At 40.4% G+C, this 27,601-nt stretch overlaps 1 protein-coding gene across 1 annotated transcript in view; it reads left to right on the top strand.

Annotated features, from left to right (window-relative positions):
* Positions 1-26,940, top strand: part of galnt18b (UDP-N-acetyl-alpha-D-galactosamine:polypeptide N-acetylgalactosaminyltransferase 18b) — a 68,367-nt gene extending 41,427 nt beyond the window's left edge. Inside the window, exons 7-11 of the mRNA XM_035629164.2 lie at positions 13,314-13,499; positions 15,879-16,016; positions 19,290-19,385; positions 22,457-22,621; positions 26,645-26,940. Coding sequence (XP_035485057.1) covers positions 13,314-13,499; positions 15,879-16,016; positions 19,290-19,385; positions 22,457-22,621; positions 26,645-26,791 — 732 coding nt within the window. The 3' untranslated portion in view covers positions 26,792-26,940. The remainder of the gene's footprint in view (positions 1-13,313; positions 13,500-15,878; positions 16,017-19,289; positions 19,386-22,456; positions 22,622-26,644) is intronic.
* Positions 26,941-27,601: the final 661 nt, after the last annotated feature.

The raw sequence follows: 27,601 nt of genomic DNA, 5'->3' as shown, positions 1-27,601 counted from the left end.
GTTCATGCTGGTAATGTGTGGAAGATTAACTGTGATAATGACACTTAATGGTTGGCTAGTGTGATATTTTTAGCAAATGTGACTCAAATGGGAGTAAATGTGTTTTCAGCTCTGGATTAATACACATTTTGTTTGTCATTTGAAATATGTATATAGCCGGAGGATGGTGTATATTGGGACTGACCTAAAGTACACAACAGTACAGTACCAGCAATTTGGAAATACTGAGGTAGTGAGTCCAAAGCTGTTTTCAGACACGAACTCCGCACATGAACAGCAGCAGATTGTCCGAGCCAGAAGTGTTCTCAACAGCAGGATATTCTCCGGAACATTCTAGAGCATGTAGGAGGCCGGGCATGATGACAACTCGGCTGCGGAAAGCGGTGTGTTCGTTTACAATCATCAACACACGCCCACTCTGAGGTTTGACGAGGAGAATGGCATGGAAAGTTTTCAAAAAAACAATCAGATTTTTTATTTTCTGACTTTAGCGTATGAAAAACTTAATACGTTAAGTTCAATGAACAGGTTTTTTTCTGTAATTGGAAGAGAATGGAGGTCTGTGAATAATCAGACCATGGCCACACAGGTTATAATGATGGTAGGATCAATTCAATGTTGGTGTTAGTCTTTTTTTACATAATCTACAATTAGAAACCTATAAAATACTGCCACTAAGATTCTTAAAACGCTTTAACACAGCACAGGTAACTGAAAACGAAATGCTAGTATGTACACACTTTGACACGAACAATTTAAAACAGGGGAGGGACTCGTCTTTTGGGATGTGCACCCTAAACACCCCGTGACATGCTCTCTCTTGTGTAGTTTTAGCCAGAATAAATAATCCCTTTTAATTCATTCTGAAGGCGCAACAATCACCTTCATCCTCTGCTGATCCCAGAGAAGAGCACATCTGAGAGTGGTAGGACTCAGCCGTTGTTACTCTCGGCAGTGATGTGTGAAGACAATGCCGACATTGTTCAGAGCAAATCGACGCACTGTGTCTGCTGTAGTCGTGTGGAATACTTGTCACGGTGCTATGCTTAATTTGTATATCATCATCAGCTCTGACTGGGAGGTGAAAATCTCTTGGTGTGTGTTCAGTCCCGCAGTGCCACAGGCAGATGGGCCGGAGAAAGAACAGTCCTCCTTAGGGATGTATAGCTAATGATAGCTCACATCTACTGTACAAAAATTACTAATGCAGCTATCAGCCTGTTCAATTTAGGAGCAAGAAGTGAGGGACAACACCCTCGCTAGATTGCGCTCTGAGAAATGGAAATGGAGACGAGCTTATGACAGGAAGCCGAATGTGGAAATATCCACCCTCACTAATGACAGAGATGCAATCATCAGAAAAGAAGGGAGATTAGTCCCCTACGTCATTTTCCCTCCAGAAATGACATGCTTTTTGGATTCCTAGGCCTGATAATAGCTTCACCGACTGCTTTATAGTTCTGAGGATTTTATCACATGCAGTGGGGTCCGTACGTCTCTCACCACTTTCCCTTTGTGACTGGGACCACAGACCAGGGTCCTAGATCCCTATGTTCCCTAGTTTGATGAATCGCTTTGCTTCACTGCTCAGTTTCTCAGTTCAGAGTTCAGTGTTGGACTGAAGGAACTCACATCTGCCTGGAGGTTATTGTAGTTTAGAGATCAGTAAGGATTTTAAAACGGTGGGTGACGGAGTGAGTGAGGAGCACAAGACAGGAGGACCCTGGGTTGGTCCTCGATTAGCAGTGACCGTCCGTCCGTCTCTGTCTCCGTCTCCGTCTGTCTGTCTCTCCGCTTGCCCGTCTGTCTGTCTGTGCGTGCATTGGTCATGCCTCCGGACCACCTGCCAGCACACACACTGGCTGCTGACAGATCCTCAGAGACGCTCAAACTAGGCCAACAGCTTCAGGCTTTGGCTCAAGCTTGAAAGGGCTGTCCTGGGTAGTGTGATGGTGAAATGAAGCGCTGCTCTCCGCTCACATTGGTCACAACGTGGAAGAGGAATTCTTCAACCACGATGTTGGAGGATTGGCGCACGGGCACAGTGACACAAAAGTTACTTTTATCATGTGTCAGTTTCATGAAACATCCGTCTTTACAGTTGTAGATGTTGTAGTAGTGTGTGTGTGTGTGTGTGTGTGTGTGTGTGTGTGTGTGTGTGTGTGTGTGTGTGTGTGTGTGTGTGTGTGTGTGTGTGTGTGTGTGTGTGTGTGTGTGCATTTGCACATTGTATGTTTATACGGAAAAATAAACGTGTGACAAATTAAAGGAAAACCTTAAGAAATTAGTGGAGAAATAACGAATGTAGATGCTCTGCATTCCAAGCAGTTGACATCCAATCATGCTCTGTGGCGGGAAAATGCAGAGCAGACTCAGGTGATTCCAATTTTTTTCTAAGCATATGTTTATAGAAGGAAATATGTATGAATCTAGAATTGGTACACTTTCTTCATCTGGGTAGAGGGTGGTGGTAAGCAAGCCACCATCATTGCAGTTGCACTTTACATAATAATATTTTGGTCACCTCAATGCCAGTGAAAAAATGGGGAAAATCCCCCAAAAATAAATAAATGATCAAATCCGGCTTTAACAGACAGTTCAACATCTGTTCACCTATAAATCACCAAAAACGACGCCGACTGTTCCGCGCTGACGGAATGCGTAAGGCTCTGCTACATTGCATTGAGTCCTCAGATTTGCACTCTAAGTGGCATGCCAACAAAAGGCCAATCACAGGCCATGACTGACTGAGTCATCTGCCTTTGAGGTTCCACTGATCTCTTGTTAGCTGGGTACAATGTCTGAAATGCCATATGACAAATTCAATATATAAATAAATGTTTTCTTTTCTTCTTCTTTTATTGTTCCACTGTAATAATTGCAGCTTTGGAGCACAAGACACGTAGTGGCTACCAGATTTCCCTATGACACCCCATATTATATATATCTATATATATATTATATAGATATATCTAATGATTCATTTATTCAAATTTGGTCCTTGTCCTCTATAAAACACATAGTAAGACCCACTACACAAACTTTTGCGTGTTACAGCTTTTTGAGCTTCGAGTCAGGATGTGTTGTTTGTTGATATATATATAAATGTATATATATAACAAGGTGTTCCTTAAACCTAAACTGTAGAACACAGAAAAGTGGACAGGAGTGTGAATCATAATACAAATGATTTCCTGAAACACCTGTGAATGATGGATAATTTGCCAGTGACAGTCAACAATGCGTCAGAAGACCAAAGCACTACATCATCACTCTCGCCAGAACGGTCGTGTGGAGAAATGAGGATCATTGAGGCATATGAAACCAATTATGATGAGGGCTCCGTGCACAGTATTTATGAAAGTTGTGAAGTAAACACCCCTACCATCAAAATTGTGATTTACAAAGTATTTGGCAGGTGAAATATGTGTAACATTATAAATAGCAAAGTTAAAAAAGCAAACATTACTCTACTATATGCAGTATAGTAGAGTAATGTTAAGCAAATACAGCAATGATATTTATTTAAATCTTAAAAATTACCATGATTTGAAGCAACCTGAAGGACAGTTGTAATACTACTTTTACTCTGTTACTGTTAAAAAAAGAAACATTAATGTTAGTAGTAATTCATTATTGAATTAAAAGCCAAAATAACTATGAGGTACCATGATTGATAACAAACACTAGTCCTCAAGTAACTCTGGTTCGTTTAATTACTCTGGTTCATTAGGAATTGATTATAAATGAACTTTCATTGCCTGCAAGGCATTAAAAGCCCCAGAAGAGATAGTTGAACTCTTAACCATATCAGCTTTAATTTTGTTTAAACATTATTTGCACCTGTTCCTCACTGTGTTGTTACTTTCTATTCATTGTTAATGTCTTCTTTCTGAAAGTGTTACACATATACTATTACATTAATATCACTACATTACAGCTACAAAATTACCATTGATACAAAGTATCACTATCACTGTGTGTATTGAGTAAAAGCACAATGATTTGTCGGCACTATGACCTACTCTAACTAATTGTAAGTGGTGTGTTATATTTCAGTCTCAGTAGTGTGGTATATTTCACAACAACAGCAAATTTTTCTTTTGCTTCTTTAAACTAATTTTTGAACCAGGCAAAATTATGCTCTCGTCAAAACAGGCAGGGCTTGAGTTGCTTTATAAAGAAGACAGACGATGGAGCGGATGTGGGGAGCTCAGTCGTTTAAAGGGTAAGAGTCTTGTTGCCATGAGCAGGAGCGGAGTGATCTACAGTCGGAGGGTGAACACATTTTGGCCACAGCAGGGTGGAGTGGATGATTTTAGTACTGGTTTATATTCACTAAACATCTATAAAGTAGATATTTATTCATGTAACGGTCACATGTAAGAAGTCCTAATATACGTAGACTGCTGTGGAGGTAGAGTACTTGCTTGGTTATTGTGTGAAATGTGTTACCTCAGAAAGTGTTATGATATTATTAAATTATGATATTATGATATATACATAATTCAAGTCCCTCATTGCGAAGATTTTGGTTCTCAGTGGGTTCAATTTCGCATCCACACAGCGAAACTGTTCTCCTCGGTGCTCAGAAGGAAGGATTTTATTTGATAATAAGCACCTCTCAAGCAGTTGTAAGTGGTGGGATCTCCCGAGTACAGATGTGCCAAAAGATACTTGTCGTTTACTGCTGAGTTAAATTCTCTATTGTGTTGCTTCTGGATGAAGAATCAGTGTTCAGCATTACAGCAATCACAGTAGCATGTGGGAAGAATTCAGTTAGATTCAGTGCATATAGATGTAAAATATAAGTATTCTAAATCTAGAAAATCCCCAAAGTGTCCTGTTCACAAATTAGATATTATTTTGAATTCTGCATTACATAAATGGCTGCCTATTTGATTTCATTATCCACACATAAACAAATTAAATTCCTACAAATACCAGCAAAAATGAACACAGCAGCAGTTGCCTACGCCTATGTATGTAAAGCGATGGTAGCAATGATCAGATTTCTGAAGTTATTTGTTATTAAAAGAAAAAGAAGAAGCACACGTTAATCTTACAGGAAAAGCCCCTGGACAATTAGATAACACAAACAAACAGTCAAGAAACCCATCAACAGCTCTGCCCCGCTGGAAAACTCCACGTTTTTTAGTTAGACAGGATGTGGTGGTAAGTGGTACATTAATAATTCAAGGCAATGAATCTTCACTTGGCTGCCTGTATGCAGTCCTGTTTCCCACAAATTACATTTATATGCATTTATTCTTCATTAGCAATTTATGTTCAAGGGCAACATTCAGAGCCAAGTGAGGGTCAGCTAAGTCAGAAAGAGAATGTAGGACCAGCATGTAAAACATTAACCCTTAACTCTGGCAGCCAGTTTTCATTTCTCTTGTCAAATTAAAACCTGATTTCATCCAAATTGCCCGTCACAAATTTTCCCTTGCACACCTCTATCCGAATCGCAATCTCCATAGTCCTCGCAGCTATAGAGAAGTTCAAGTTGCATATTCATTTTATCTTATGTTTTAATCTAATGTCTATTTACATGGCATCCTTTTGCCTTATTAATTATCAATATCTGGAAATAATTGACTAAAGAGGTCAGGTCGGGAACTCATTTTTGATTTATTTACATACAACATGTCGTACATGTTGCGTTTAGTGTTGTTGAAACTATGACCAATGTGTTTTGACAGTAGCTGAGGTGAAAAAGTTAAAAACAAGTCAATTTTCCTGGGATTCCATGGATAGAGTGTCCCTGCTCCCGGGACAAAAAATGTCTCATTTTCAGGAAGGATATTAATCTTTAGACTGTAGAGCTCTCGATGATCCGCAGCTCTCATTGTCAGCCGTTTTCATGATGACTATGTCTCCAGTATGAAGTAGTGGTGATTCATCCTACAGGGACCATGATTATTGACACCGAATTTATGGGCAAAAGATATTTTCATTTACAAAATAGTGGACTGGCATTTTGTAAGTATGTTTAGTGCAGGGCTGAAGCTAGTTCTTTTTGTTTCTTTTTTTAAAGATTATGCAGTAATGTGATGATTATCTCTATTTATAAATAAGCTGCGTTGCCAATGACAGGAATTAGGATTTTTTTAAAATGCCTTTCACAAATTCCTGGTGCCCAAGGTGACAATTCAGATTTTTTTTTTTTGTCCAACAAACAGTTAAATAACAAAGATATTTGGTTCAAATAAAACAAGGAAACGCACCAAATCTCTATAATCAAGAAGTTGGAACCAGCACATTTTAACATCTTGTCCCTAATACTACTTCTAATACTACTAATAATTGATTCCAACATGGAATCAGTAGCACTACTGGCTTCACCCGTTGTTTTGGTAGCTAACTTGTCTGTAATAACTATTTAAACATGATAGGAGTAGGTAAGGAGTAGTTTTACTGGAAAATACAGCATGTGAGTGGGTTTTAAAACCTAATTTGCATTTGAATGACTGTTTATCTCTTAGCTGGTTTAATGAATGACTGTCGTGGGCGTGTGGGACGTCCACCCCTTCCTCTCACTAGTCAAAACAAGCCTGTTGATCCCCTGATAATTTTCTCATCATTGTCACCATTTAATAGATTTTTTTCTATGTTTATGGATGAAAATTGAATATAATGCCGGGGGTATTCAAATACAAGTCTTAATGATCCATTTGCCAAATTGTCCAGAAATATATTCTGTCATCCAAGTTCTCTGCAATATAAGTTGTTCACTATATCCGTAGTAGAACATTCTTTTTGTAAATTTAATTCACATTACTACATTTTGTATATGATATGACACCTTCAGCTGGTGAAGTTTAAAGAGTTAAATCAACTGTCTGTTGATGCTTTATGACTTCTCAAAACGGACTGAAAATTCACTAAAATAATCAGCTGGTTTCCTCAGGTAAAATGCATTTATTTTTAAAATATATTTAGGCCTAAACAGTTGTAACAATCAGCCTTCAACCTTGAGTTTTCCACATGCCCATTCCACTTAGGCTTATGATTTTGATAATGTTGCCGTTATCCCTGGCTACAAGCGGCAAAAAGATAAATGTGAGGTGACGTGATAGAGATGTGTCAGGTGTTAGTGATCTCAGTCAGGACGGGTTGAACCTAAAATTGTATTTCGATCAAGACCTGTATCAGAGTCCATCTATATAATGATGTGGCATTCAGGGACGTCTGATGATCATTGTGGTTTTCTATGTTCAACCTATATGCCACCATGACCTTTAATCAAACATGAGGGTGACATTTTAAACTGCCAGCACCTTCATGGAATGAAGATATTTAACCTGTTCTTATACTGTGAAATATACACGAACATTTTCTGGAATTGCTGAGTGCAGGTCCGCAGTTTGTGTTTGAGTTTGAGAGACACCGCCTTCGTGCTTGAGATACATCACTTGTCCAACTGCCATAATTGTGTTTGCGGAGGCTGAAGGACAGTAGAAGTAGATCGTCTGTAAATGTTTCAGTTTTCTGCGAGGACGTTGGGGAATTGACTCCCCCATCAGACAGGGCAATGCTGCTGCACATACAGTGGAAACTCTATGCCAATTGTCTGCACGGGTTCAACTCGGTGCTCTGGGCAGCGAGGGAGCAAGCTCGCTTCTCCTTAAGACTAAGTCTTTGCTTTGATGTGAAGGTTTTTATGATCACAAAATGTTGAGGATATGTGAAATGAATGCCATGGGAAATATTAGGCAATTCCAGTTCGTCTTTCTGGGTGGACGGCAGAGGTGGTGCGAGGAGATGAATGCAGATATAGCTTCAGATACAAAGACAAAAAAAAAGTATAAATAGAAAATCCTAAAGCAGAATGATAAATCACAAGAATATATGGAGCAAAAACATATCCCAAAGTTCTGCTAATCTTATCAGGAGTCTGGAGAATCATATGTTTCCTTTGCTGTGGCACTTCACTACAGCTATCAGCGACAAGGTGTCTCCACATTTTCACATCACATCGGGTTGCTTGTAACATCATCGCTTCACATATTTCATACCGAAGGAACAGAGGAGGTTTCGGTCATGTGGCTTTTTAAATCCCACTCCGCTCTGCATTTTGGTCGTGGTTTTGTCTTTGTGTTGAGCTCTAATGAAAAGAACAATCTCTTCACCAAGAAGACTGCTGGAAATGCTGAAATACTTTTCAAATTTCTGTCAGCTTTTATCAGGGAGTATGATGCTTGTGATGAAAATGTACCCTACCTCATCGTATCCACACCTCCAGCTTGCAGTGATGACTCATAGCATGACTGATCTGTGAACTCGTGGCTCTGCAGATCTCAGTCTGCCTCGCTTGAAATGAGACCACACCATCCTTTTTCTTTTTTTTGAATCCTCTGGTGTCTCGTCTGTTCACCATCTTCACTGAGGGATCACATGTCCCAGAGTGCTCTATCACTGACTGGATGTATACGTCTCCAACGAGTGTTGATCTGTCCACATCTCCATAACTTCAACATGGAGTGAAATCCAATATGTTATATGTATTGATATACGATACTCATTAATTATTGTCTTTCTATTTCAACTGGGTTTTGTTGGTGTAAAATGTGTTCAATTACCAATTCAAATGGGGTGAGAAGTGGGTTAATATTCTATTAAAAACATTTTCTATTGGCTTTTGTTGGAAATTGCACAACAGAGACTTTTAGCATTTAGCTGCTAGAACAAGACTCAGTATGTGAATTAGCAGCAGAAAAACATTTTTTTTTTATCCTGCAGGAGTGGATTTAATCTCTTACATCTTACTCCTCTTGTTTTTTGGCTGTGAACATTTTTGGAATGCATTGTTCCTGACACGACTCAAAGCTGCAGCTGTTCTTAGTGAAGGAGAAAAACAAAAACATGTTACCGTCGCCTTTCAAGCCTGCGAGTGGTGAGCGGTTGACAATCTAAAGATAGATTTTAGGTCGAGCACTTTCAGACTGTGAACCGTACCCAATCCAGAGGTCGCCGAAAGTTGAGGAAATTATTAATTATATTGGCAAAACAAAGAAACGAGTTCAAGCTCGAAGTTTTTTTGTAACTGATTCAGCATATTGCTGCACCATAAAACTGCATTATTGTTATGCCTCATATCTGCAAAGAGTTTGTGAAATAACCTCAGGAGTACACCCATCAACGGCCACTTAAATTCAAAAGACTTGTAACTGACACCACTGTAGACAGAACAATTAACGAAGCACTTCCACTCACATTACATTTACATTAAAGCTTTTTAGCGTTTGCTTTTATGTCAAGCAAATTATTATGAGGGCAGCAGTAGAATTAGCTAAGGCTCCGGCTGATGGCGCTCTGATAATAGATCCAAGCAAACACATCTGTAATGAGAGACCACGTCTCCGCTAGAAAAGTTCTACTAAAAGGAATTAGACGAAGAATGGCAAGAGAGCGAGGAAGATCGGATTCAGACAGACGCCTATTTGCAGGAGGGTCTGGTAGACAGGGATGTGATACAAGGGGGAGCGGGGGACGTGAGTTATTTCATGAGGAGATGAGCTTCACACTTACAGGGGAAAGGAGTGTTTGTGCCGTCCTGACTGAGACTGTCCCGTCATTGTGCCACAAAGACCTGAATTATAATGACACAATGTAGAGTCAAACTTGGAGTGGTGATTTGTTTATACCAAAATGGTGACCAAGTATGATAGCACTCCCCGAAGGACTTTGACCGAGTGTCAGACGTTTGGTTAACCCAATAACTATTCTGCAAATGTTGGTGGTGGAGGTCAGAACCCTGATCCAACATCACATCACCCTCTTGTGTATCATGTTTGCCGCGGTGCTGTTGAGCAATGCTTTCTGCTCCAGCAGCATGGAGCAACTTGGAAAACAGATTTGAATGAGTCACCACGCAAATTAAATGGTTTGATCGGTCAAGGCGAGCGCACTAATATCCAACTGTATGCAGCTGCTGTATTTTGAATAGAAAATAACATTTCGGCTCTCCGTAGGAATGGTAGACTCAGACTAGCGTGACAGTAATGACCCGTTTCTTGTAATTAATTTGAAAAAGGCAGCAGATAATTAGCGGTTAACTGCAGGGATGTCACACAGGGATAAACTCTGAGGCATTTGTTTCAATGTCAGAAGAGAAAGATGACAATGAATTATGTTTGGGCCGAGCTGTGGTACAAGCTCTAATTGACCGTGTTCTTCCATTTTTGTCCCAACGTTTTTCTGTGGCCCTTTTCAGCTTGAACAAACATGTTGTGTATGTAGCTGGATCTGCGGAATAAGAGACAAAATAAACCATTTTACTTGTCAATTAATCTGACCGCGTTACTGAAGCACAGACTGAAATATCTCATTAAGTGTTGCATGGATTTCGGAGATCCATTGTGCCCAAAGGATGAATGCTAATGACTTTTACTCTAGCACCACCCCAGTCACATCCACAGTTTATGTCACATCTGATGTTCATTATTCATCCGATGATACTTGACGGAAATTACAGATTCACTTTCAGAAGTAAAGGATGTTCATTGTTCTTCATATCATGGCACAGAAATTTCAGCCTTGTTCAATACTGAACTACTTGGTATCAAATGTTATTTAAAATGCCTAACATCACTAATCAAGAACTATGTATAATGACAGCCTGTGTCCTTAGACCATCACATTGGACGAGGGAAAATCCCTCAACAGGAAAAGACAAAAATGGAAGAAACCTCAGGAGGGCGGAGGGGAAGAGGGCGGATCCATTTCAGGACGGACAGACATCCCATAGATGTCATATGCACAGAATAGAGCAACAAAGTAGATTTATAGTAGGAACAACCAGGATGGAAGCATTATACTGTAGATTGTAGACATGGTGGAAGAATATGGTCTTGGCGGACACCGAGCATCCTCCAGGTGCTGTGAACAGATAGGAGCCACACAACCGTCCTCTCCAGGAGGACGCACTACACAAACATAAAAGAGGCAAAACCAAGCTCATCATACACACATGGGAGACGAAAAACTCACAGAGGGAGAGACGAGGAGAAGGCTGGACCCCTGGGGAATGGAGATCCGGACCCAAAACATCTACTTTAGATCGAGGCAACGCCAGGAGAGGGAGAGCGGTCTCAGGGGGCGGCCGATGGTCCGGCACTGCGCACGCAGCAGCCCACCACAACTAGGATTTTTTTTTGTGGACACTTCACCATCGCCAGAGGAAGGGATGATACTTGTAAATTTTGTGATTCATCTGATTTCGGTTTCTACAGGGAGACCGTCTTAATAAGCTGTTGGCGATGATAGTCTGAACACTGGCTGGGCATATCAACTAAACTACTGGACTCCAAAGCCACACTACCTATAAATCTAACAGACTCTCCTATCACCTGTAACCTGCCAACCAAGTCCCCGATGTCAAATTTAATTTAAACCCCGTCTACATTTCTAGACAAAATAGTTGTACCTGTTCCAGTAAGAAGGAAGTGGTGCCAGCTGTTGATTAACAGGAGCAAGTAGGAGAAGGAGCCCCACAGCCATTGTCAGTCTCCCAGAAAATGTCCCGGACAAATGTTAATCTCAGCACATTTAAGTGATTTCTGAACATCCTCCACAGGCTCTGCCAGTGACATCTCCTTTGATAACTCCGTACAAATGTGAGCGTGTAAATAGAATAGCGCTTCGTTCCTTCTGCAGGGTGTTTGAATTGCTTTGGGATGCTGTTCAAATTCTCCAGATACTAATCAGCAGCCTTGTGCAGCCGTTTTCATTTCCTAATTCGTTTCCCATCCGAGCCTTGATTTTCATTTTGTTCTTTTCAAAGTTTTTGTAACTCAGAAACCCATATGCTTTATGATGCTTTAATGTTAATTAAAAAGAATGACGGGAGAAATTGAAATGTTGATTACTCATATTGGTTGTAATGGCTGTTAATATAAATAAGAATATGAATCAAGCTGGTATACAATAACCATAACCATTAAACAAACTACATAAATCTTGATTTCATGTTGATAAGGAATGCATGGAGGAAAGCCTAGAATATGGCTAGTTATGCAATTGTGTCTGTACAGTAAGTAGCAATTTAACATGTGCATTAAAGCTGCATTGGTTTCTTTGGTCTTAGCTGCAAGAATGCAGGGAATACGATTTGAGTAATCGGAGAACATAATGTTAAACAATATGAAAACGTTCACACGTGAGGCTGCAGAGCAATTGAAGAAACTGTAATTTTATGGACACAAAACCTATTCACAAAATTTCCTTTTAGTCCTTATGAAGGAATTTGTTATAATTGCCCATGGAGGCATCACAGTTGGGAAAAGATTGTAGCGATTCCTGCAATGGGCTCCTGAGCCTCCCAGAGGTCTTCATTATGTGAAGAGTTAGTGGCACTGGCTTTTAGTCATCAAGGACTCTGACTTCACCTCCTGGAGGCTGGGACATTAACGTTTCCCACTACAGGGACTTAATTCTCACAGTCGAGAATATATGAGGCTGCAGAGGTGATGAAGGATCTTTGCTTATCCATCAGTAAAGTACATGCTTTGAGGAGAATAGACGCCATCCTTGACCGCCTGACTGCGTGGACATCCGCCAACTGGTGTCATGTCTGTGTTTAAGCCTGACTAGTGCAGTGCTGGTTCTCAATGTGGCCGTCAGTAGGGGCTGATTGCCCGATTGCATGATTTACGATCTCACAGTGCAACAGTCCATGATGTTAAATTTCTCAATGTCTTCTTAATGTCTCAGAACCCTCTGCCAGTGTGATGGTTGCATGGATTGAATTAGATTTTTTTCAACAACCGCTCACCCAAGAAAAACGCCACAGTCAACACTGCACTTGCTTGAGTCCACAGCAACACGCCCGCAAAGTTTAAAGTCAATCATCAGATGAACAGTTGTCAGGAAAAATGTTAATACAGAGAGACAAACAGCCAGAGATTCCTCCGTTTAGTTAGATGTTATCATCAAAACAGACCCATATACGCAAATAGTAAAAAAAAAATTCCCTGGCAGCATGAGGAAGTGTGCTCTACTTAAACTTTTTACTTTGTACGATAAACTCCAGACATGTCTGAAGTGCTCCACGGAAACACAACTTCTTGATTGCATAAACATCAGGGGCAAAGCTCATGCAGTATGTCACAGCAGCATCCGTGCAGTCTTTGTTACAGCTGTGGTGTCAAGGCTTGAAGGTTATGTGTCTGTATTGTGACTTTCAATTAGTGCGAGACCACAGATGAACATTTTTACCTGAAAGGCAAGCAGACCTGTCGCTCGGTTGTTGTTGTAGATGAATGACGATTGTGCTCTTTTCTTTGTTTTTGTGACACTTTTATAACCAGGTGTGGCAGTGTGGCGGCAGTGTTGAGGTCCTGCCCTGTGCTCGCATCGCCCACATTGAGCGGGCTCACAAACCCTACACTGACGACCTGACCTCCCACGTGCGGCGAAATGCCCTCAGAGTTGCTGAGGTTTGGATGGATGAGTTTAAGAGCCATGTGTACATGGCCTGGAATATTCCCCTGGAGGTGAGTGATCATGGTTATCACGTTGTTTTTTGAAAAGGTTTGACTCTCCACGGTAGGTCTAAATGTGATATACGCTCACAATAAATCATGCATCGTATCGGGTGTTACGCTGCAAGTGATAATCTGTGTTTAGTAAAACAAAAGGAAGGTTTCATTTGTCACAAAGGTGTGACTGTTTTCTTGTCTATTTTGAATATTTAACAAAATAGATTAATCTAATTGATTTAAAAGAACAACAACAATACAAAGAACTCTGAAAATCAGCCTTTACAATTACAGTTCAATTTACCACTCAGTTTTTGGATCACTTTGATTCCGGTGTATAATCAGCAACTTTTTTGATTCACCATTTTTACATTGAGATTATCTAGCCTTTACTAGTTGGAGAGTGTTATGGCATGCATTTTTACCACTGAGATTTTAAGTTTTCCCATAGCATTTCCCATCGTCATATGAACATGGCCTTGGGCATGGTAGCCGGAGATTACATAAACAGCATATAGATGGGCGATTCCTCAGCCTTGGCAAGGGTTTGTGCGCTCGGAGTGCTCTTTTTGGAAGAGTAGTATTCAGAACATTTTTACAGCTCTGAACAGTGTTTTCTTAGACCAAGAAATATAAAAGCTGAGAGTTGTGTAACCTAAGAGCAAATTATACCCACAGAATTGCATTATATATTCTCTAAAGGCAGAAAACTATCATGAGCTGTACTTTATTATGTAGTCGTCTCAGCTTCACAGACAGCTTGGTTGAAACAGTATATGCCATATTGAATGACATTTGGATTTTGTCTGTATTTTCATATGTCCAATATCTCAAATTGAATATGATGAATATGTTTTGCAGCTGTATTAGTCTTTTATTTTCACAGTTTGCTGAGGATACATATTTTTATTTGATCTTGAACTGGATTGACTAAATTTAAATAAATAATCGTACTTTGTTGCCTTATGTTAAATTTAGGATCCCTCAAAGGCCAAGTCAAATGTTTATTCACTGAAGCGTTTTTTTTCTTCTCCTGCATAATCTGTTTAAATATGTAAATCCATGTTATGAATAGATGAACATCTGCATGCGATTCATTCAGTCAATAATGAGGCATTTAACTGAGTCTGTATTCAAGAACCATGAAATTTTGCCCCAGCTTTAGCCCCATGAACTACACGACAAAATTTACCATTGAGAGTGTGTAAAATCAACACAGTGCCAGCGTTTATATTTACTTAATATATGTAACAGAACATGTAACATTGTTTGATCCCATTTTTGCCTGAGGTTGAGATAACCACTCTACTTTAGATGCTGTTAGACCTTTTTATTTATTTCAATGTCTTCCAACCTCTGGGTCTGGCCCCTCAAAGGGCCACAAAATTAAAGACAAAAAAGTACAAACGTTGTGATTCAAATATCTGTATTGAATTTATGAAACATGACTAGGATCCCCTCTAAAAAAACTAAAACAAAAGTCACTAGTTTAATCCTAATAATCTTTTATACTTAGTTTATTATATTGGTCTATGTGCAATCTTAATCCAGATTATTTATGCAGCAGCTTTCAAAAACGATACAATTTACAACCACCACATAAACAAACAAAATATCACAAAATGCCAAAATGTCTGCTAGAAAACCAGGGTAATATAAGTGGGTTTTGAGGAGTTTCCTTAAAAAGCTCAATTGATCTGGATTATGTAATAGTGAAAGGTGAAGTATCCCAAAGTTTACATGCAATGATAGCAAATCACTGCCTCCCTTCATTTTAAAGGGGCTGTAAGCGATTTTGGAGAGCACGTGCCCCTCTCTTTGTTGTTGTTGGGATTTTACTGTACTGGCCGGGGCCGTGAAACCGCAGCCTCTGGTACGTGAGACTGTCGCGCTAACCACTGGGCCAAAACCCCTCAGTCGCAACGTCACCAGCCAGCACGTCTCTTAAGGTGTCGAAGAGGGATTACAAACTGCACACACAGTGTTGTGAGGTGGTCTGCACTATTAAAAAAAAAATAAAAAAATTTATATTGTCCGATCAGTTTCGACAGTCATTAGATAAATGGAGTGGTAGAAAAACAGAATATTTGCTCCTGGAATATATTGAGGCAGAAGTCTAAAAGTGCATACGATGGAAATAATGTGTAATGTTGATTATTGATGATTAAATGATATGTAATAATAAAATGGGAAAAAATCATAGCTTCTCCTCAATGTACCATCATCGTACTCTCTCTCTCTCTGTGTGTGTGTGTGTGTGTGTGTGTGTGTGTGTGTGTGTGTGTGTGTGTGTGTGTGTGTGTGTGTGTGTGTGTGTGTGTGTGTGTGTGTGTGTGTGTGTGTGTGTGTGTGTGTGTGTGTGTGTGTGTGTGTGTGTGTGTGTGTTGAATCCAGGACTCAGGGATTGATTTCGGCGACATCTCCGAGAGGAAGGCTCTGAGGAAGAGGCTCCAGTGTAAAACTTTCCGATGGTACCTGGTCAACATCTACCCTGAGATGAGGATGTACAGCGACACCATCGCATATGGAGCAGTAAGCCGCCACCGCCGCCTCCCTCTTCATCCCAAATTCAATTCAGTGCCCGCAAAAGCAAAGACGGGGCTAAAATGTGCCCGGGCAAATCATTCTAATCCCTCGTGGGATCCGGATGGCTGCAGTCAGGAGCACAAACAGTTCAAAGACGAGGGTTTGCTGCAGCGACTTTGACTCTTTCCCCCTCTCTTAAAATGTTACTGTTGAGTTGGTTTTTGTTGGCTTTAGGTGATGGAAGTAGATATATAGATACATACGTTTTAAATATAGATGTAGCAGCATTACTCAGAGGAGCAAGAAAAACCGACAACCCATGGGCATGCTGGCAGTGTTTCTATTTGCCCCCTAGTTCTTCTCAAACAGCTTTATTTCCACGGTCCTCCCACCTTGCATCACTGTGATGCTCCCTAATACACAGTGACACACATACCGCAGTATTATGGCACTGCTCTCTACGTGATATGGGTAGTTTTTCTTGTACAAACTGACAAATGGTAGATGAACGCATTCAGGAAACAGGCCGACCTCATTACTTTCCTTTCTTTGACTTAGTCGACCTCATTATCCTTTATTTGCGACATGCGTTTGATGGGTTTGCCAGTCTCAGTGCTTGGAGGAGTCATTGCTTGAGAGCAGATCGTCATCCCTGTTCAGCCTGGTGAGAAAAAAGAAAGAAAGGCCACACAACTAAATAATGTAACAGTGAAATTAAAAATACATTCTCTAAATCCAAATTGTTTAATTATCTCTTGCTATGTTAAATATATGACAAAAATTAAGTAACTACAATTAACTACAATTTATTCTGGGAAGGGGAATTGCTGCTTGTTGCAAATTTCATGACAATCCAACCAAAAGTTGATAAGATATTAAAGTGTAGATCAGAGTGGATACAGTTGTTCCTACGGCTGTTTGATGGCAAGAAAAATGTTTCTACTCACATTTCAAAGAATATATTTTCTCATTTATCCATTTCTGCTCCCTCCTCCTCCTCCTGTTCTAGAAAGTGCAGGTGAGGTTGTGTGGGTGAAGGCCACCTGTCACTGTCCATGTTCGCCAAGCCATCCCCACACCAGGGCCGTCCAATCAGATCTGAGGGATTTGATTTAAATCTCCCTTTAACTTATCCTCCACACACTTACTATCGCTGTTTTCAAACATTGGTTCCATCCAGACATTTCCAGGAGTTTGTCGCTAACATATGAAGAACTGTGAATTCGCTGTGAATCTTCTGGAGCAGGCAGGAAAATGTGCGGTGCAACATTTGCGGACGTTTGCGTTTTCAAATACAGTGCTTTCCAGGAAACCGTAAAAGGAGAATGTCCAGACTTCGGTGCATGTCTGAAAGCAGCTTATGATTTATTCAGAAATACTTCGCATTACAGAAACAACAGATGCTCTAACTGCTGTCTCGCTGTGGTGGCTTAATGTAATGTCGTCGCCACAGTTGTCTCTTAGTGGGGCAATTTTTTTTTTTTACCCATATAGTAGAAGTGTTAGGACCTGAGCTGCTGCACGGGACCGTGTGTTGCCTGTGGATTTAATGATTATCAGACAGAAGAAGACACCTCAGGGGCCAATGTGGAGCTAAATCATCCCTGACTGAGTTCCTTTGATCCCACGTCTTCACCTGATTCACACAATCCTTTGTCATGACACACACGAGTAACCCTCCGGGCCTCAAAGTCTGAGTCATGTTCATCAAGCGTAACGCTTCTGATTTACATGTTTACATTTTTGAAAATGAATATAAGATGATTCAGAGTATGATTCACATTTTAGATTGCTCAAGTCCAGCTTACGCTCTATTTTCTATAAATATCTGTTCAAATCTTTATTCTGTTCATGTGAATCCCAGTGAAGATGCCTCCCGGATGCTGGTTGTTGCCGTCGGATCTAAGCATCTTTCTTCTTTCTCTTTTATTTGTTTTGTAGTAAAGCAGCACTTAATTCTCGGATAATTATTCATTCCCTCTGTTGTAGAAATAATGCACTGCAGAGTGTTGCAGTTGTTAGATTCATCTGCCTCGCTCTCACTGTGTTTTGTCAGGAATTAACTTTTATCATTATTTTCCATCGAAATTCAAACAGGCAGCACTACTCTTCAGTGCACTGTGCTTTTTTCACCTAATGTTTTCATGCCTTCATATCAGAACAGTAGATACATTTTTTTTCCAGTTCCCTAAATTATAATGTCCACAAATCCCTCAGGTGACTGAACATTAATTTTTTTTAAATATAACTTCAGCATCACTCATTTTTCAATACAAAGTATACCAAAATCTCTCTCCTCTCTCACAATTCATGAATAACCCCTAACTAAATTCAAAGAAGGTCTTTAAAACTCTAAATCTTTCTTCATGACATTACATATTTTACACAAAATAAGCAGAAATAAAAGCTTAAGAAAATTCCACTTTTTTTGCTGTGTTAAACTACATGTGTTGTGACCTTGCAATCTATTGATCATGCTCCCATTTTTGGTGTTTATTGTAACATTAGTCATTTTTCCCTTTTCGGGAGGAAACCTTGTAATTCTGTCCACTTGAGCCCACAAAAATCTGTGAAAGAAATCTTATCTGACAACCTGACGTCATACCCCGGGATAATCTGTTGATGCCTCACTAAACTAATGTTAAGCTCAGCTGTCACAGTCTCAGCTGTCAGTGAAGCAGCAGACTTGAAGGGGACAGAAGTCACTCCATTCAATTTCACCTGAATACAAAAAAGGCACTTTTTGCTGTGTAATAAGTTTCAGACAAATTATCTGCCCCCTCCCTAGCCACGATGTGATACCAAACACCCCGAACACAGCGCCTCCACACTGCCATGCTGCCACCTTGTCCCAGTATCCCAGGATTTTACTGTTGTAGTTGTTTGAGGTAGAGCCCTTTGTTCCGTTGTGTATCCAACCATAACTAATGATTATTTTCATTATGGATCAATCTTCAGATTATTTCTCCATGAATCGAGTGATTGTTTAATAGTGAGAGATGCCATCATAATTACCCAGAGCCTAAAGTGACACCATTAGTGTATCAAAAGTTCACGTGAACAGTTTTATTCAAATTCATTATTTTAATATGTGGGCCAGATATGCATGTACACACTGTCATATTACTCACTTTACTTCCTATGTATGATGCATTAACAACTGCGTGTGTGTGTGTGTGTGTGTGTGTGTGTGTGTGTGTGTGTGTGTGTGTGTCTGTCTGTCTGTCTGTCTCTGTGTGTCTGTCTCTGTGTGTCTGTATGTCTGTGTTTGTCTGTCAGCTGAAAAACTATCTGAAGAATGATCTGTGTCTGGACCAGGGACCTGACAACGACAATGTACCCATCCTGTATCTCTGTCACGGGATGACACCTCAGGTTAGAGCACTCCTGAGCCCTCTCCCTCCCTCTCCCTCTCCACGCCAATATTTCATGCAGTGTGTAGCACATACTCAGATTTAATATATTACCTCTATATTTTACTCCCATCCTGGGTTTTTCTTCCTCAATAAAACCTGTTCCATCTCGCCTTTCCTCTGCTTTTTGATTGGATCAACCTCAGGTGTCTTATCTTATAAAACAGGATCGAGTTTTCTGTTTTGCCCTTTATGGAAAGGGTCCTCATTTTTACATACATATCCATCTTTTCAGACACCTTAATTTCAGGGGTGACATGACCAAACTGAATCCAGCTCAAAATAAAATACTATTTTATGAACAGAACATAATTTGAAATCCTGAACATTTCCTCTTTCTCTAGCTTTTCTTGAGTAGTTAAATGTCAAAGGTTTTCTTAATATCACAGTCATTTAAAAGATTAGAACGTAAATGGTTCGGGTTCGGAAAAACTGATGCCCCCAGGTTTATTTCAGCTCCTTGCTCATTGGATGTGTTTTTCTTGAAAGTCTTTTTAAATTGCATCTCTGGATTACTGGTTCAGGAAATATCTCAGCCCAAATAACAGGGAGTTTAAGTGTTTGCTCAGCTGTTTATCATTTACTGTCTCCGGCTTCCTCCAGCTCTTATCGATCCCTCCACCCCATTATGTCTGAGCAGATTGTTTTCAGAGATTATTTAACCTTGCTGTGACAGTTATAAACTTGTTTTATAGAGTGGGATTTGATCTCCACTATCCCTCTCAATTCAAATGAACCTATTGGACATATCAAATAGATTCTACACTACAGTGCAAATTAAAACTCTTTCAGGAGAAACCTTTGTTGAGAAATGTATAAAATCTTGTGGAATCTCATAACACATGTTCCTTAAAACACTATTAAGTGAACCTCTGCGTTCCTCCAAGAGACCTAGATAACTTTAAAACTTATGAACTAATTCTCAATACGTTATGTGCTATAAATCTCTCATAAATCCAGGCATATCAAACAAAGGATTTGGAGGAGCACCAGCATTTCTTATGAGATTAGGGATCTCTTTGCAAGACAAATCTTGTCTGCTCTATTTTTATGTTTCGGCGTTACATTATCGAGAGGGATTGGCCCCTGGATTGCCTCTTTAATGGTACGGATACATAGGCTGGTGTAGAAATTTGCTGTAGTCAGTCAAAATGTGTCATTGCAAGTTCCACTTGCCCTTTGGGAGAGCGGGGTTTTGTATCACAGGTGCTGCAGTAAAAGACGAACATCAACGTGCAGAGAGAAAATTGCGCAGGCACACATGAAAGGGAGAGAATTACAAAGCTTACAATCAAACACGTGGCTGACTTTACAAGATCATCTTGTCAGCAAACCTACAGTACAGCACTTCAGCTCGAGCAGCAATAAAACATACCGACTCTAGCACCGCTACAATATCAGAAACCTCACACACGGCCTGGCAGCCTGCGCCGCTCCAAAAATTAGCAGCATAAACACAAAAATCACAGTCGCTCGTCTTTTAAACGTCTCGTGTGAAAGAGGCGGGAGCTGCTTGGATGTTATCAGACGAGTAAGATTAGAGTAAAACGATAAGGGCAATAAGCAAATGTGGCCCTGGTTTGTTATTTTTAATAAAATAAAATATATATTGGGGGTCCTGAGTCAGAAGCCTCCAGTCTCAAAATCCTGGTCCCACTTATGAAATGTAAAGACTGCTACAGACAGAGTCTCTGCCTTTTGGCTCGCTCGCTCTATTTTCTCTGATATGAATAAGACTCCCTCGTCCTCTTCTGGTGCTTCTTTATTGTTTGGATTCTGCAAACCAATTAATCTGCCCTCTCTTTAATTTTGTTTTTGTTAGTTTGTTTGTCGAGCCAGACAGAGGCGATAGGAGTACTTGGAGCCTTTAGTTAAGTACATGTACCAGTAAAACTGTTTTAAAATCACTCCATTAAAAGTCAATTCAAATTTTTTTTTAAATACTGAAGTAAATGGCACAGTAAAATTAATCAAACGGATCGACTCATTCTACAGTCACTCTGACTGATGAATTATTGTATTTGACATCATCGGATTGTTGTTACAGATGCATCAATGTTGAGGTGGAGTTTATTTTGACTATTTTATACAGTATATATTGTTCTGAGATGCTTCGCACTCTTTGAACGAAAATAGGAAAGGTCTGCTTCACAATTTTGTATTCATTGTTTATCGACTTTTCTCAAATATTGGACCTTTTTGTAAAACGTTTTAAATTTTGACCAGTCGTTTAAATGTCTCTTTGGTGAAATGGCCAACAAGGCACAGATGTCTGAACTCGACATTAGCCGCTGTTTTAACAATGCATTGTTCTTCATAAGCTTCTTACATATTTTTTATGAAAAAATTGTAAAGCTGTAATTATAGCTGTAAAAAGGAACAATATTTTGAAATGTAGAGGAAACATTGGGGAAGTACCGCTTTTACAGCAGGATAGACCAATTAACAACTGTATTTAATCATACACAGTACACCATGTTTTTTCACAACTTCTTGCTTATCATTCTGTGCAGTGCACTAAATTAAAAGTGTTGCGCCAATAAACTGCACTGCGCTGTAAAGACAATTAACAAACTCTCTCTCTCTTCACTCTCTCGTGCTAATACCACTTTTAATTCTCTCGAATACATGCTTGTCCTGAAAATGACTTTCAGGTCGTTTTCAGCTTTGTATGAGCAAACAACTGCCCTACAAAAACAATAAGCGCAGTTGAGAAGGATTCCATCAGAGTGCACAATTATTTGGGTTTTCTCCCCATTTCTGAATTAATCATGAGCTTCTTTTGTTTGCCTTTCCTTGTCCTTATTTCAGTCAGGATAGCTGTATAAATATGCTATTTTTAGTGTATGTAAATCAAGCCCATAGATGTCTCTTTCACAGTCAAGACAACCCAAGAGCAAACATCATTATTTATCACCTGTACGGTCATATGCAGCTGAGGAAAGGCCATTATCCCAATGTCACCCCAGCCGCCTGAGCATTCAGTGTATACAGTAGCAGTTTGTTCATAGCAGGATGTGGTGTCTGTTGCAGAATGTGTACTACACCAGTACTCAGCAGCTGCACATCGGGCTCCTCAGTCCCACTGTGGACGATGATGACAACAAGTGCCTGGTGGATGTGAACAGCAGACCTCGCCTCATCGAGTGCAGCTACGCCGCAGCCAAACGCATGAAGCTCCACTGGCTCTTCACTCAGGTGACGACGCGCCACACAGCCCCACGCACGGTCGGATTGCCGTCGATATGCGGCCTCGCTCGCGGTCATTTGAAGCCAGCAGTTGGGGTATGGGCGGCTTAATTGGGCAAGTGTTTTAATCTGCTGTCTGACCAGAGTTCAACCCCAATCCTCGCTTGGAGTCACGCATTGAAACTGTGTTGTAACAGAGCAAGCGGCCACGTTGCAGAATGCCCCATGACAGTGGGTGAATATAGATTTACAGCATGCTTTGATTTGGGCTCAAAATACCTCATATTGTTGTCTGCTAAGCCGTCAGTGCGGTGTTGATTATAGATTCCTGTTCCTCTTTCAATCCTGAATGTGCTTCATATTAGACTCTTGTTATGATGAGTATGGTGTGGGCTGCCACTTCAGGTGGGTCTGTAAGGTTTTACAGTGTAATTGGCAGCACGCATGAAAAGGTTTTATGTGCTTTAATCTCGCACTGAACTTTGAGTGATATTAAGTTAACTTTGCATCTCTTGTCTCTGAAGTAAGGCATTGGTTACTGAATGGAGATGTCTACAAAGAACAGAGATATTTATTTTGCACAAATCCTTATTAACTGATGTTATTCTCAATCTCCTTCCACTGTACAGACCTCAAAATGGTTTTGATCAACCCTGGTTTGTGAATTGGGAAGGAGGAATGAAACGTGTGGTTGAATGTTAAGATTAGTCATGAGTTAGTGGGTGCTGATTAGAAAAAGCAAACACATGTTCAGTGGGTGGGACTGTATGGTGTTGGTTTTCTGTAATGAATTCATTTTGTTTTGTATATAGTGTAGTAAATTTAATGCAAACCCCAGCAAACTAAAGTAAGTCACAAAACAACCTTCCCCTATACATCATATATACTGTACATTCATTAGCCAGCTCCTGGAGGCTGTTTAAAGAAGCAGCACCATGATGTTGTATACAGAGCAGCTTTTTTTCATCAGTTGATGTTCCACATGTTCAGGGTTTTTTATTCATCCCAATAAACGCCCACGTCTTTTAATTTGTTCAGCGATTCAAACAGGTCTGGTGTTGAGCTTAGTGATGGCTTTTTTTCTTCCAATCAGAGCATTCTTTAGGCAGGATTAGTAACAGGGATGTTATCGCTCTGTGCAAGATGCATAGAAATACGTGCGTCAGTGAATTGAAATTGAGTTTACAGGTTGTGGTTAGTTGAAGTACAAAAATAAGAAACGTCAACAAATATATCAGCTTAAATGAGCATAATGTCAGACTGAATTAATGAAGTCATAAAAATGTACCCAAATAATTCGGTAAAAGCTATTCTTGAAGGAGGCCCCTCCTTTATAGCAGGGGTTTTCGTAGTTTGACTCCCAGAGTCACAATCAACACAACTGTCTGAGTCCCAGAAGCTTTAATAGAGAAGCACCTCCATTACCTCCAGCAAGGAAGTTAAGTGATTAGTTCTGTCTGTCTGTCTGTCTGTCTGTCTGTCTGTCTGTCTGTCTGTCTGTCTCTCTGTCTGTCTGTCTGTCTGTCTGTCTGTCTGTCTCTATGTCTGTCTGTCTGTCTGTCTGTCTGTCTGTCTGTCTGTCTGTCTCTCTGTCTGTCTGTCTGTCTGTCTGTCTGTCTCTCTGTCTGTCTGTCTGTCTGTCTGTCTGTCTGTCTGTCTGTCTGTCCGTCTGTCCGTCTGTCTGTCTGTCTGTCTCTCTGTCTGTCTGTCTGTCTCTCTGTCTGTCTGTCTCTCTGTCTGTCTGTCTGTCTGTTTGTTTGTTTGTTTGATAGCAGGATTACTCAAAAAGTAATGGACGGATTTGCATTTTTTTTTTAAGTCAAAGACATACCATGGTAGCAGGTGGTAACAGATCCGAATCTGGTTCCAGGAATATTTTGATGGGTTCTTCATGATTGTGATATAGGGCAAAACGTGACATTTTGAGAATGTTTTTCACAAACATATTGATAATATGTTGGTCAGATGGACATGGGAACTCAAGTTTTGGGTCAATCAGCATACACACGGGGATTGATCAGCCTTGGCGAAGGTCGTCTCTCTCTGAGAGCTCTTGCTAAAGTTTATTTTCAAATGTAGAGTCGGCTCATTGTTGCCCCTTTGAAGCTTCTGGCAAAAGCAACACACCTCGCTACAACTGTGAATTTCTGCCCTCCATCTTCAGGGAGCAGCATTAGCAAACTCACTTTGATAAGCGACACAAAGGTGCGGATGTTTATCTGAAGTGTTTTCAGTATTTAAACATATTTCTAGTTTAAATACTTGTAATGTAAGATACTTTCATGTACATTACATAACAATTCAAAATTGAAGGTTTGTTGCAAACAATAGCTTAGGAAAAGAATTTCTGACTTTCAAACGCAAGCTTTCAACCACATGTTTGGGCTTTAGGTTCATCCGCACATGGAGTATCTCAGTTGTCATGGAGATTTGATCATGTTTGCAGGGGATTCTTTCACAGCTCGGCTGGAAGCTGGTGTACCCAGAATGAAGATTCAATTCACAGCAGATTTGAATGGATCTGGCTTTATACAACTGATACACTAAGGCCTTAATTGCACTTTTGAGCTGGCTCATAAGTGGCTAAGCGCTTCATTACATATTGGCCCATGAATACCTACTTACAGCCTTTAAACGCCAATCTGTTATGTGTAAAGAAAATGCCTCTTGGACCTTAGTGACAAAAGAATAATTTAGCTCGTCGTCTGCACAACCTGTCCAATCCTTAGGTCTATTTTCTCCCCCTTCCCTATTGGCATAGGGATTTCTCCACGCATCTGTCCCTACGCTGTATGAGTGTTGACGGTTTCCTCTTCAGTCACTTGCCCCGTTTTCATCCCTGACGCTGAAATGGGAAAATCTTGACTCCTTTCATCAGGACATGGGGGGACATTTTTGCTGAGCTGATGTGCTCACTCTGTCCAGACCGGCGACAGCAGACATGTTTTGTAAATGTTTTGGCCCCTACTTTCTTATCGTACTAAATGTTTTGCTCCTCCATACCTTTCACACCACCGGGCCAAGTACTTCTTCAAGCACTCTTCTTGAGTACATCCAATTTTAATGAAATAATGCATACTACAATTAAGTACTTTAAACACACAGTGTACAAAGTTTAGGGTTCAAACGTAATTGGACAGACAAATGTGAAGTCAGCACCTCATCAGTCAGCAGGGCAGAAATCTTACAGCCACAGCAACTAAAACTAAGCAAGCTTTTCAAGGTGAAGAGGTGGAATATCGCCGCCTGGCTGAGTCACCTGATCTCAGTCCAACTGAGCAGCATTCCACGAACTGAAGACCAGACTAAAGGCAGAGTGAAAGAGGCTGCAGGGAAGCTGTGGGAGAGCATCACCAGGGAATATGCAAAGTGCCTGCTGATGCCCGTGGGTCAAAGACTTCAGACAGTCATTAACTGCCTGGGATTTTCCACAAAATATTAAGTATGTTGAATGCGTTTGACTTCCTTTTTCTGTCCAATTACTTCTGTCCCCCTAAATTTTGGGCACTATGTGTGAAAAGGGCTGAATCTCCCACACATTTCTGTAAACCTACTGAAATTCAAGCTGACATTTGGCACTTTAATGTCGTGCCCATTATTTTATGTCAAACTGAATGAGCCGGAAGAGCAAAAATTATGAAACTCTCCAAATATCACCTCAGCGCCAGATGTTTTTGTTTCTGTGGATCTCTCTGTTTTGTGTTTTGTTTTTTTGTGTGCTCTTTGATTCAGTCTATTCATCCTGTGCATGCTCTCACAATCTTGGCATTGCTCAGAAGAGAGCTAATGACCACACTGGCAATTGCATTGTTGTTTTTGCCTCGAAACCATGTTGATGTTATTTGGTGGGCCCAATGAGGAACGGTTGTGTGAATCAGCCAAAAAACGGCCAGAGCTCAGGCCGCTTCGGCGCCTCACAAACGCATTCATTCACAGCAGTGTGGGCTTCAAGAGGAGGCAAGTTACAAGAGCAAACAAATTGTTCTTCTGGAGCTCGGCACAATTTTAACCAAGCCTTTTTTATCTTTTCAGGGAGGATCCATTCAGAACAGGAAATCAAAGAGATGCCTCGAGCTTGTAGCGAGCAGTGACAATGAGTTCGGCTACCAACTGGCCCTGCAGAAATGCACTGGACAGAAATGGTTCATCACAAACGTGCTCTTTAGCAGCTTATTATGACCGACTGCTGAAAGGAACACCTGAGCGAGTAGCACAGTTCAGATTTTTTTGAGTGTGTGTGTGTGTGTGTGTGTGTGTGTGTGTGTGTGTGTGTGTGTGTGTGTGTGTGTGTGTGTGTGTGTGTGTGTGTGTGTGTGTGCGTGCGTGCGTGCGTGCGTGCGTGCGTGCGTGCGTGCGTGCGTGCGTGCGTGCGTGCGTGCGTGCGTGCGTGCGTGCGTGCGTGCGTGCGTGCGTGCGTGCGTGTGAAGGAATATAAAGATGGTGCATGGTTGAGCATGTTTATTTGGAGCCCCGCGATGTCCTCTGATGAGCAGCGGACAACACATCATTAATGTTACACATTTTATTTTGCCTACTGGATCCAGCCATAGTTGGCGGATATTTTGCAGATTTCACAAGGTAGTATATTTCGTATATTTTGTGGTAAATAGAGTACAGTCAGATTTTCGTTGACTCAAAGTAAGCATAATGGGTTCGGTATGTTTTTGTACTTTGTCCATATTTGCTACTGTGTAGCAAGCTTTCTGAACATGTACCTGCTGTAATTATTTTATTTTAGTGTCTCAGGTTTGTAGGTTTATTATGCGATTCATCTGTACAATTGTGGGAAAATGTTGGAATAAATCTGAAAATAATAGATAATTTTCTAAATGTAAATATTTCAAACATTTGCAATATATAACAGTAAATTGATGATTACTGGTGTAAACTACTTGGTGCAAGTGCCTCTTTTGTTATTTGAATATTATCAAAAGGGTCATTGAAACTGAAAAGACTAGACTCCACTGCCAGTCCCAAAGAGATTTCTGA

This window comes from Scophthalmus maximus, chromosome 4 (assembly GCF_022379125.1).
Source record: "Scophthalmus maximus strain ysfricsl-2021 chromosome 4, ASM2237912v1, whole genome shotgun sequence".
Classification (NCBI taxonomy): Eukaryota; Metazoa; Chordata; class Actinopteri; order Pleuronectiformes; family Scophthalmidae; genus Scophthalmus; species Scophthalmus maximus.
The sequence above is the reverse complement of the archived record's forward strand: the minus strand, read 5'-3'. Positions and strand labels throughout refer to the sequence as shown.